Raw genomic sequence first — 13,086 nt, forward strand, 5'->3', positions numbered from 1 at the left:
AGCGCATTCCTGTTTTCATCTCAGGGCTTTTAGTTTCGATAACTGCTGAATATATTTCGTCTATATTCCCCATTGCCCTTAATTTGAATATTTTTGCAATTATAACATTGGAAAAAAACGTATTTTACTTAAAACTCGAGCCCCCCTCCCTTCAATCCTGCACAAAGAAAAACACCATCAAAGCAAACACGCAACCAGCAGTCGGTCAAATATTTGCCCGGTGCAGAAGTGTGGCAGTAGTATTTGCTTTGCCAGAGTTTCGGTTCTTCCAATCTCGGGTCGCAGTGAAACAGGTTCGAGCAGAGCGCGTCACCTCCGCTGTTGTGTTTATTTATAAAGCGGGGGTGGAGGGGATGCGGGGGGTGCGGGCAATTCCACGGTCTATCTGGGGTCATACGATCCTCTCAACGTGGATCCATAAATGTATGGTGGGCCCGACAGCCACACCATGCAGGACCCGTCCCTGATTGGTTCGATGCACAGCAGGAATAAACACTCAGGGTATATATATTGCAGTGAGGTATGACACTTCCAAGAAACAAGAACCCGTACTCGCATTGCCTGATAAAGAGGAGCAGTGAAACCTTAGATTATTACTTCAAACTGAGCCACATAGTTAAGGATGAGGGCGCAGATCCAAAAAGTTCCTCAGATTGTTGAGTTGCTGAGGAAGAAGTCTGTGGGGCTGCAGCACTTCAAGCCAACATCCTCAGTGTGCGTCCTGGAGGAGAAGGATGCTGTGGAGGCTGCGCAGTGCCCTTACGCTGCCTCACAGGCGCAAAGTTTGGACGCGATCCCGGGACCCACCAACTGGCCCCTGGTCGGGAGTCTTTTTCAACTCCTCAGAAAAGGTGGACTGACCAGACAACACGAGGCACTGGTACGGTATCATTATAAACGTTTTTATTTATAGCTAAAATACGGACTATTTTTAATCTTGATTGGTAAACACAAAGCATATAGGAAGTATTGTATTACGAATCAGATGTTTTCGACAATCTTATGGCTATTGATTCATTTTCAGATTGATTACCACAAGCAGTTCGGAAAGATTTTCCGGATGAAACTGGGCTCTTTTGAGTCGGTGCACATTGGCGCACCTTGCTTGCTGGAGGCGCTCTATCGGAAGGAGGGCAGTTATCCTCAGAGGCTGGAGATCAAACCCTGGAAAGCATACAGAGACCTGAGAGACGAGGCGTACGGACTCCTTATTCTGTGAGTACAGGCTTTCGATCCCTTGTTTAATGTCATCTAAAGTAACCCTTACAAATCAGGACGCAGCTTGAAGCGCAAGGGGCGCACATGTTTTACACTGAATTGCGCAGAAGAGGGAAACTCACAGCTGCTGTTGATTTGCAGAGAGGGAGAAGACTGGCAGAGAGTGAGGAGCGCGTTTCAGCAAAAGCTCATGAAGCCGACAGAGGTGGTGAAACTCGATGGTAAAATAAATCAGGTGAGAGTCTGAAACGTGATCGTGATACAACGAGTTGTATTTGATCCAGTTTGGGAACCACTGCGAACGCTGGCTGAAACTTTCTGCTTCTGAAAACAGGTTTTGGCGGACTTCGTTGACAGAATTGGAAAAATTAACCACAATGGGAAGATTGAGGACCTGTACTTCGAGCTGAATAAATGGTCATTTGAGAGTAAGTTAAGCCATTTATTGTTCCGTAATTCCTTAAAGCATGTGATTGTATTATTAGAGTTACATTTGCTTTATGTTTTACCTTTAATGTTAATTAATTAGAAACCAAAATTGAAGATAAAATGACATTTTTCTATCATATCCTATGTTCTATGACAAAATGTAGAGATAGCTTACTTGCTGCCACGTTCAAAAGCAGAAAGGCTGAAACTACCATCAATGTTTGGCATTTTATGCTTAAAATATGTCCATCAGCTTAAAGATTTACAGTGGAATCATTCATTTTTATTATTCTAATCTCTAGTGATGCTTTTGTGTCATGTTCGTAACCTCTGACTTTAAAAAACAATCACCGTTTAGTATGTAAAATACAGAGTTAGGTAATAGAATATTACAAATAATCACTTTAAATTAAATTATGTTCTGAATCTCTGCTCTTTTATTATCTCTTAGCCATTTGTCTTGTCCTCTACGACAAAAGATTTGGTCTCCTGCAAGAGAAAGTCAACGAAGAAGCTATGAATTTCATCACAGCTGTGAAAACAGTGAGTAATGTTCACCTCTTAGGATACTTGTGGAGATCTGTGAGACGCCACAGCTGACTTTCTCCTGTAGACTGTGGAAACAGTTCACTGGGTTCAACCAGTGCAGTAGTTCAATGTGTGACTGAACACTTTTGCTGTATTTACTGAAAAATGACTGGGGCAAACCAATAGCCTATCATCCAAAGTCAAGAGGTGATAAGCGGAGGCTCTCAAAGGTCTCACAGGACAGTGGCTGAAACAATAAGCAGGGGTGGTTTCAAGAAGAGTGAATTAGAGACTTTCAGTGATTACATCTAACTCCTAATCCTTTTTATTTTTCTTTATATCCTATCTATAGATGATGAGCACATTTGGCATGATGATAGTCACACCAGTGGAGCTACACAAGAGCCTCAACACCAAAACATGGCAGGACCACACCACAGCCTGGGACCGGATTTTCAGCACAGGTATAAACACAAAACAGAACTTGTTCCTACAATACAAAATTACACTAGTACAACCCCTTTTTGCAGTGAATACACTTGTATTATAATGCTCTGGTACACTCTGTCTCCACTTCACTTTGACCAACAAACCAGTTTGAGTTCACTTCTTGTCAGATGAAAGATAGGAAAATACAGAGAGGTTTGATCGTAACTGGTGGTCTCTGCGTTTTGTGTACTTGGCATTCGGGGTAAATGATGGTTCAGAGGTGTAGTAAACTGCATGACCCAAGGTGGAGAAATATGCCAAATATTTGTTGTAGCCGGGGGGGCTGAGGGCAGGGGGTTTAGAGACAGGAAGAGCAGGATGCTGATTACAGACTCTCACAAGTGTACATAGACACACACTTTCCTGTACTTTGGTGGCAAATTCCACAAGACAGAAATATTTTAAGCAAGTGCTTGTACTTGAGTGAGCAAGGCGATTTTTCTATTCAGTGAATTTTATGTTGTACTATTTAGATGCTGGATGTGCATCAACAAAACATGGGCACATCATCAGCCCAACTTTTGGAACTGTTGCAAACTGCTACAGCCATGTATAATCTAAAGCACACTGGGGACAGACAAGCTGATATAAATGCTGTGGATCTGAAAAATAACTTCCTCTATCATAAGAAAATGGAACAAAAGTTAAAGAGATTCCCATACTCCAATACAAAGGCTTAAAATATTGTTGAACCTAAAATAAATGTAAATTTCTTACGTATTTGAACTTTTATTGTTTACAGTAATGTAAAGGCATGAAAAGAAGCCTATATATGTTAAATCTCTGCAATCACTGCCTGAACAAAGTAGATCAGTGATCATCTTAGTCACTGATTACAGAAAGGAAGGCCATAAAATCTTCAAAGGTGATTTAATAGCTTTTCAAGGAATTAAAGTATTATCTATTCCACTACATGTAAACAAAGGTTAGTACGTGAGTATTCTGACATGTTGAGTTCTCTGTGTTCTTTCAGCCAAAGTCTACATCGACAAAAAGTTAAAGAGGAATGCCAACAGAGCGCCTGACGATTTGATCGGTGACATTTTACATCAAAGCCGTCTCTCCAAAAAAGAGCTATATGCAGCCATCACCGAATTGCAGATTGGAGGAGTTGAGACAGTGAGTATTCAAAAGAAATCCTCTCAATAAGGTCACAGTAATGTCTTGCCAGCCTTGACAGCAGCCTGTTAGCTTAGTTTAGCATAGTTTAGCTAAGAGTAAAAACTTGCAAACAGTTTGGCTAGCTCTGTCCAAAGCAAAGAATAAGAAAAATGGTAGGAATAAGCGAAAAACCCAATCATTCTTCAACTCGTCTCAGGAACCCACTGAGGAATGCATTTAGAGTAGTTGTGTCACTAATTCACATCTCCTCCCTTTCTCCCTCCATATTTTTTTCTCTCACTATGTACAGACCGCCAACAGCATGTTGTGGTTTATTTCCAACCTGTCCCGTAACCCCAGGGCTCAGAAGAGGCTACTGGAGGAGATCAGAGCGGTGGTGCCTCCCGACCAGGACCCCTGTGGAGAGCACATAAAGAGCATGCCCTACCTCAAGGCCTGCCTAAAGGAATCTTTGAGGTACAGTACAACCCCGCCATGGTTCATTATGAGCAAGGGCAGAATTTCCAAATATAGTCCAGATGATAGAAGATCTGAGTGGATAAAAGTGTTCATAAATTAATGCACTTTACAGGCGCCACAAAGGCTGCCTTGACTTACTGATGAAGACTGTGTACACTATTTTCCTGGAAAAACAACAGAAGTAAACATAAGCCAGTGATAATGCAATACATGGTCTGTGTAGTAAAGATGCAGATACAACCAAAGACTCGTGAATAAATGAGTCATATAAAAAGGAATTTACAATTACACAAGAAAACAACTCTTACGCCAGTATAGTGCTGTCAAATGTATGGATGCAGCTTGATCAATTTAAAACTTTGAAATGTCAGCTTTATATGTCACATAGATTCATAAGAGTGGCTTCAAATCAAGCCCACTGGCAGCATCAGGATTCCCACCAGTACCTTTGAGATTAAGAGGGAAAACTCACACACATGACTGCCAAGTTCAAAAACAAGCTTCATGCGATATGGTGGCATGACTACAAAAAGCCAGTGATCCCAGCTTAAGATCTACCACGCAGTCATGTTCTAACTGTTTCCATGCCCTTACATGCTCCACTTTCTCCCTTCTTTACATGCAGTCACAAGAGTTGTCAAACATGTTATTGTAGGCGAGCACCATACTCACAGGGAATGTAAATGACCTCTGACTGGAGATTATATCTCACCTCATCTAGCACTGTGTATGTCTGGCTCCTATTAAACAGCTTAGACATGTGTCATGCTACACTGAGTTCTTATTCCCATGTGTGTTTTTGAAATTCTTACAGATTGTCACCATCAGTCCCATTCACCAGCAGGACCCTGGACAAAGACACTGTGTTGGGAGATTATGCCATTCCCAAAGGGGTAAGTGGCTTACTTCTTAGTACACCTGATATGAGGATTACATTCTTGTGTACATTTACATTTGACTGTCTGAAATGTGCTTCAAATTCCTGCTCCCTTACTGTACAAAATCTGAATGTGGCAACTCTAATAGCATGAGCCACAATGACTTTACTGGACTGTATCCTCATTAACCACAGCATTTCATACCTAATTGTATCTGCATTTATCAAGTTTTGTCTTTAGGTTGTCAGAATACTTCTACTAATACAAATGAATAATTGTTATTATCTCCATTTACAGACCGTGTTGATGATTAACAGCCATGCACTGAGCTCCAATGAGGAGTACTTTGATGATAGCAAACAGTTCAAACCGGAGCGCTGGCTGAGGGAGAACAGCACCATCAACCCCTTCGCCTACGTTCCCTTTGGAATTGGGAAGAGGATGTGCATCGGCCGGAGGCTGGCAGAGCTGCAGCTGCAGCTGGCCATGTGCTGGGTACAGTCACCACCAGTCCCATTAAACCAATGTAAGAAGGGCGGCTTTAGCAGCAGCTGGTGAAACTGAATTCTGTCTTCTTTTTTTTTTGCAGTTAATCAGAGACTATGAGATCGTAGCAACGGATAATGAGCCGCTCGAAGTGATCCATTCAGGGCTTTTGGTTCCCAACAGAGAGCTACCAGTTGCCTTTATTAAGAGATGAGGTAAGAAAGAAACACAGTTTAATGACACTGTCATAACTTTACAGTTAACATTAAGCTTCTGAAGGCAGTCAGCTTTTCATAGCCATGTATAAAGATTGGTGTTTGAAGGACAACCAGACTAGCTCACAAGGCTCTACAGCTCTCAAATATAATCAAGACAAAAGCAGAAATATTTCTGTTTTGGGCATTATATAGACTACTTTTTTTATTTTAATTTTTTTTAGCTCTGGGCAGTTCCAGGCAAAGGCCACATAAAACATGAAGTCAGTAAGGATGCACTCTAAAGTGCAATACCACCAATGACCACTAGATGTCTGCTCTTAAACATCCATGGCTCCTGTTGACTCCTGTTAACAAAAAAGCATCAGTTCCACTCAGGAACAAAGTGAATACATTCTTTTCAAAAGTCTAATTTTGAATAGTATGTCTAATGTAAGTAGATGTCAGGCCTTAAATGCTTGTCTAACTCCATCCCCCTGTCCAAATATAGACTTTTTAAGAAAGTAAGGATTTAAAGAAATGCTCTAAAGACACACAGTAAAAATTATTAGTTTTGTTGTGAATGCTTCTGTTCTGTATAAATTATTATATTATAAAACAATCATCAGGATGTATTTGTTATTGAGCTCCAGAGGTAGAGTGGGTTTTGTTTCTTTTGAACAGAAAATACTCCCATATTTCTCCCTTCTCCAGTTTTAATGCTAAGCTAAACTAGCAGCAGCTGTGTTCAGCTTTATCTCCGACAAACAGACCGCTCTCTGTTTTTATGTCCCACTCAAAATAGTGTCTAAAAAACAATTTCATTTACTTTCTTTTTAGCCAATGTCAGACGAACATGAAGACTTGGCCTTCAGCTTGATTGATGATTTCTTCTTTTCTTCCCCTCTCTAGATGGATGTAGCGATGGAAAGATGAAACCTCTGTTGCCATTCTCCTGATGGTCCAGTGACTCCCTGCATTGCTGCTCTGTACATAAAAAAGAAAACAAGAAATACATGTAATCATACCATGAATACCTCAAGCTTATTTAAAACTAATATGTCTAACTGTTGATGACTGACCAAAACACCAGTTGTTATGTACAAATTGAGTGTTGTACCAAGGCAGCTGTCTTCAATCTTCAATCTCAAATGTGTAGGATGTAGACTTTGAACTATAACTTTATACTATTCCTTGTTTATTAACTTGTAAATATTTATACACATACACACACATATATAGATATAATGGTGACGCAGTATGTGTATTTTTCAATGTGTATATAAAGTGCAATTGTACATTGTTTTATGTAGAAGCATATTTTATTCACTTAAATAAATGCATTAACAAATGTATCAAAGCCTCAAATCTGTGTTTCAACATTAAGGAATGGCACTAAATAAGAATATCATTTTTTTTTGTACGGAAACTGAACATGTACATTAGCAGATGAGCTCATACTGTGACACAATACAAAATCCAAATCATTATTAGATCATCTAAGATAAGCTGTGCTTCTTTTCCATCACCTTGAATAAAACCAGATAATTAAGGTTATCATTAATGGGTTTACCATTAACATGTAACCAAGGCAACCGACAAAATGGCATACATGGTGCAGTTGCAATGAATATAATCAAATAATGCCACTGCCATCACCCAACCAGTAAGTGATAAGAGTGTTTTAGTAATGTTTTGTCGCGTTATTGACAGATTGTATGTTGATCTTGTCTCACGTCACAAAAAGACGACTGACAGCTGTGCTTGACTGCTTCATCCAGCCCACTTTTGGTTTAGAAAACAAAAGACTTCAGAAATGTGTCTTCTTTGATGAGGAAACGCTCATATGAGTCATATTTCCCTTCTGCTGCTTGTGTGGTCGGAATTTTATAGGACACCTTTATGTTCCATGTTGAGGGGTATGAACAAACAACCAATTTGATCGTTTCGCTGTCACATCTTCTGCTCCTCTTAGTAAAACAAGCTGCAAAGAAGACATAATCTTAGACACGACCCACAAAAAAACAAAAGCTGCATTTTGTTATTGTTTTAGGCAGCAAACCTGAGCACTTGTGGCATCGGGGTGAAAGGCTTCTCTGCTGTACTGACTCTGTGCATCTTGTCTTGTATGCAAAGACTGACAAAACTGCGCATATGAAATAAGAAAAACAAGCAAACAAATTACATATTTTTTCCTCTATGGCCACCGAAAAGTTTCATAAACCTGCAGCATCTGACCGCTCAATACACTGTGGCTGTATTTTGATTGTAATTTCTTTATCTAGGAGCTATTTATCTGATCATTTAATCTAAATTTGAGGAAACAACGTCCTCCAAGTGCATGTATCCTGGTATACTTATATTTTTGTGCACATCACTATGATGCAGCTATTTCAGATATGACAAATTGATGTGAGTAAACGCTTCACTATGATGGTTGTTCAACATTAGGTCACAATACTGTGAAGAGGAAGAATAGATCCTTAGAGATTCCCAATTGATGGTGGACTACAAGGTCGTTGTGCCGATTGAACTCCTGATTTAGCAGACCAGTGGTCTAACTACTGAGCTGCATGGCCAGTAATTTGACCTTTGGTAATAAACACTTCTCAGGGGAAAGGTGATTAATCATTATATGATTTGATTTGAGTATTATAAGCCTGCGTCAGTCCTTAGGGTGACTGCTAATGCTGCTTAATGCCTTAAAAAATCCCTTACACACGTGGAATGTACGAAGAAGCATGAGACTAATTAAAAACTGTATCTTTGAGGGTCCATGAACTTACGACTTTTCCATGGCAGAAAGGTTACTGTGAATCTGATCTTTTTTTTAACCATACAGAGTATTACCCTCACTTCATAATCAGCTAGGTTCAGTTCTAGCCGTGCTTACTTAATTCCACAATCTCAAAATCAAGTTACACAATATAGTCTGCTGTTACTGTATGCTGAAGGTAACAGGGGGCCTTGTGTTAAGAAAGGGAGTTATGAGGTCAGGGGATTATGCGTCACGTTTCTATTATTTGAAATGAAAAGTACAACCGAACAAAATAGTGCGGAAAGAAATGAGAAAAAGAAACAAAGAGTGAAAGTGAATGCAGATAAGCCCTGGATTTGAGCGTTTATCCACTTAAACAATTTAAGGAATTAAAAGAGATGAAAAAACATAACAGCCCTGACCCAATGTAACATCTGAGGGTTAAACAAGGATACAGAGACTTTTAATACCTCAGGGTCAAGTGCAGCAATGGAGAAAATGAACCCTTCCTCCAGCTCCGACTGAACTCGCATATAAAAATATACATTTCTTACTTAATTGCATTTATTTCAGAGTTGATTTGAAAATGACTTTGGAGATTAATAATTTCTCTGTGTAATATGTAAAGGTACAATGTACCGTTAAAGATTACTTCATTAAGAAAAAAGCATGTGGTAGGGCCCCGTTGACATGGAGATTTTTAGCAGAGGTTGATGGGGATTTTTCCCTTCAGACTTCTCACCTGGTTTCATTTTAGATAGTAATTTGAGGTAAAAAGTAATAAAACTTTTCAAAATTACCATGAATCATGTCACAACCAGAGAATCACACCAGCAAATCTGGATAATCACATTTTGCCGACACTAACTAATTTTTTGCTGAATGCCTTCTCTAAATGGATGTATGTATATTATACTTGAATCTTCAGCCACTGCTCAGCGGTCAAGCCTGACCTGTAAGATGAGGGATGCTCCTTTGAAGACAAAGCAGTGCAGATATTAGACAGAAAAATCGGCTCTATTGCAGTTACCCATCAGTTCTCACAGTGATTCATTAACCACGTTGACCCATTTGGGTCCCATGTGATATACGGTAAACACTCACATGTGACGTTGGTATGTTCCAACATGTGAACCAGAGGAGGATAAACTGCCTCTGCTTCACTAAAGTCAAGTTCGAGAGGCCCCGGTGGTGAAATGATGGGAGCAAAATATCTACAACATGAAAGTTTACATGTTCTCTGATCGGTATTTTAAATGTGTTCTTTCACAGATTTCCCATGGTGTTCAATCGCCTTTAGTACATTTTGTTCTAGAAAATGTTTGTTGTAAACCACTTCTCCCTCCTAGCTCCTGTCTCTTTAAGTCCCCCTTCTGAAAGCCACCGTCTGCCCTCATTCATCCTGTAATTGGTTACAGAGTGGTAGTAGTAGTAGTAATAGTAGTAGTAGTAGTAGTAGTAGTGAGTGTCTTAGCCAAGACATAAAGCAGCCCAGAGCAGGGACTACACAAAACATACTTTTAGAAAAAGTATTTTCCACATGTATATATGATATGAAATTAACAACAAAGCCATCAGAAACTGTAACTATATGTGAAGTTATTGCAACAGTTATCAGCAGATGTTTCCGCTTCTAAAATTATTATAATTTGCTTAAATTATCTCAGTAAGACAATCTCGTTAAGGTTTAGGTACTTAGGGAGATTATTCCAAGTGAGGGAAGCAGCATTTAAATTAAGTTTTTCTTTCAACTCAGAACCTTTGGTCCTGTTAAAGGGGAACATATCTTAAAAGCATAGACATCAACTTGCCCTACCTTTAAGAAGGATGCAGGTCTGTTGTTGGGATGGGTGGGAACCACGAATAGGTTCAGAAATTAGTTTATGCCAGTGTTTAAGTTTCAGACAAGAGGACAAAGTAGACCATCTAACCCAAACATACAACATACAATGGTAAGTAAGAGTTTCAGGGTTTGTGATAAACCCCAGTTGTTTATGATCAACTGTATCCGGGGCATGTAGGAATTTTTGAAAATTGTGACTCTTATAATCCAGAACAGATATAAAAGTGGCCTTTTTCAATTCCTTCAGTAGTTCACTTAAAAGGGATTCAAGAACTTTCTCAAGAACAGAACTTTGATATGGACCTATAATTATTTAGATCACTTGGGTCACCATCTTTGAATAAAGTGAGGAAAGCAACAGTTTTCTAAACAGAAGATCTTCTGTTTGAATCCAGAGAGAAATTTGAATAAAATCATCTGCTAGCTTTTAAAAAATAAAGCTTCGGATCATGTGGACCAACACATTTTCAAAAGTCCAAAAGTTTGATGAATTAATGTTACAGAAAAATCATCAGAACTAACTGTGAATGAGTCCTTTTAACATTGAGAGACTCACAGAAGAATCCAGAAGCAATTAAGTCTGCATTAAAACAACAAGGCATTTCAGGCATGCCAGACATTTTTTGGGGTGTCTTTGACAATTGTAGAGCTCTGTACCATTGATATTTCCAGCTGAAAGTTTAACAGTCTTATAAAATTTCAAAGGATTAAACAAGTAGTTTTAAGGTTTCAGAGGGAATAATCCTCTTTGACCTTTCTGATTGAAACTGTGCATTTATTGCATAGCTGTCTAAAAAAGCATCCGGTCTGAATTAAAATGTGGTTTTCCAGGCTTTTCTACTTATGAAGTTAGATAGATCAGGGGTTAACCAAGGATTGCTGTCCCTCGACTCAGTATTTTGTGAGGGAAAGATGCTCGTCAACAATTCAAATATAAACCATTATCATGAATTTTTGGTTAGACACTTTCCTGGTCAGAATGAAACAGGTAGCAAAACCCCGTTCAGGAAAAAATGTTGTGTCTCTTTTAAAAATAAAACTAATTTTACTTTAAGGAATATTTTTGTCTCTGTCTGTGGCAATACCACAGTGATTATTATGGCAATATGGAATAATTGTATCTGTGAGGAGTGTTTGTCAAGACAACCAAATTAAAGATGTTAAACAAGTTACTTTAGGCTTTAAAATCACCAGACAATGTGTGCATTTTGGGATGGTTTGTTTTATTGGCTTTGTACCCTTTAGAGGATTTTTTAAGTCATATTTTAGATAAAGCAGTAACATCAGTTTCTGTCGAAGGTAACCAGACACATAGGAAGTTCATCTTAGTTGATAATCTGTGCACATTTGGATGAATAAGACAAAGACCAGCCCTTGCTTTAAAATCTGCAAGAGTGTTAGAGTCAGTGCCTGGATTGGTTTACAGATTTTCAGAAAAAATATCAAAAACACCTTAAATTAATAGCAAAAGGACACCCTTTCAGTACAATTACAACTGCTAGAAAAACAAGACCAGCCGAGTTCACAGAGTTAAGACAGAGACATCATGGGTGGTTAACAGATTAACACCCAGCACGCAGTCAGATGTGCATGTTTCATCACATGTTACCTTAAGAAATGTATGTACTGGATGGGACTTAGTGCTTCCATTAAGCTTCCATGCAGAGTTAAAAAGTCTAACAACAAAATTGTGCATCTCAATCGGCTTATAACCAGTATCTGAGAGGAAACTTTGCAAAACTTTGTTCCACATCATGTAAAAAAATGTGCTGGTATAACAATTAGAGGTCATCGTGCTTGTCCTTGTCATTTACAATGAAAGTACAGAGACAAGGGTAAAGGTCAGGGTCAGAATAACCTCTTCTGCAGGAGAAAATTACATTTTTTTGTGTGGACATTAGACATTTACATGCAAATTATGCACTGAATGAAAAAAATCCTCCCCCAAAAACATTTTAAAAAGTGAACTGTAAAGCTTTTTGGGAGAAAAATTGGAAAATTTAATTCAATATAACATCCATAATCATGTTTTCATTAGTGTAGATTTTTTCGGAACAGAAAAGTTGTTGTATTATTGTTGTTTTACCAAAATCTTTAAATGAATCATTAGCCCTCCTCACCGTCTTAGTTAAGTTTTAGTTCATCCAGTGATTTAGGAAACTGTCATCAAATCCAAATGTGCTTTCAGTGTAAACAGCAGTGCTTTCTGGTTTCAATTTAGTTTAGCTGATGGAAAGTTTTGTCACGACAAGTACCTACTAACAAGAACAAAAAAAAAAAAAACAAACTATGCAGCCCAATGGAGTCTGTTCCCACTGAAATTTGTGACATACCACAACAAGTACGGCTTTACCGGAAAGCTGCCCCTGCTTCTGGGAAGAGCACAAACTGAATTCCCAAAGGCTCTTATGAGGAATAATACTCACACTCGCTTGTTTACAAGAACAACGCTCCACCTACTGAGTAAAAAAGCCACAAATTTTGTCCAACATCCAATAAGCATCTGGGAAAGCCTTCTTAAATGTCCACAACACTGTCTACTCAACAATGTGTTGAATACGCTTCACATAAGTCACCTGCTTTATGAATGTAAAGCAGAGATGATTGTGACAAATATCTGAAAAGGCACAATTATAACTTCTGCACAGCTGAGTTGAGCCAGGAAAGGTTTTTTTTGTTTTT

The 13,086-nt window shown here is 38.8% G+C and overlaps 1 protein-coding gene across 1 annotated transcript; it reads left to right on the forward strand.

Annotated features, from left to right (window-relative positions):
• Positions 1–444: 444 nt before the first annotated feature.
• Positions 445–7,155, forward strand: cyp24a1 (cytochrome P450, family 24, subfamily A, polypeptide 1). The gene is made up of 12 exons (XM_072381731.1): positions 445–880; positions 1,025–1,215; positions 1,360–1,453; positions 1,553–1,646; positions 2,099–2,190; positions 2,528–2,639; positions 3,638–3,783; positions 4,076–4,242; positions 5,060–5,138; positions 5,421–5,618; positions 5,713–5,824; positions 6,716–7,155. Exons 1-11 carry the CDS (start codon positions 623–625, stop codon positions 5,821–5,823), a joined length of 1,542 nt encoding a protein of 513 aa, XP_072237832.1. The 5' UTR covers positions 445–622; the 3' UTR covers position 5,824; positions 6,716–7,155.
• The last annotated feature ends 5,931 nt before the right edge of the window (positions 7,156–13,086 follow it).

This window comes from Leuresthes tenuis, unplaced genomic scaffold (genome assembly GCF_036924035.1).
Source record: "Leuresthes tenuis unplaced genomic scaffold, fLeuTen1.0.hap1 SCAF_3, whole genome shotgun sequence".
Taxonomy (NCBI): domain Eukaryota; kingdom Metazoa; phylum Chordata; class Actinopteri; order Atheriniformes; family Atherinopsidae; genus Leuresthes; species Leuresthes tenuis.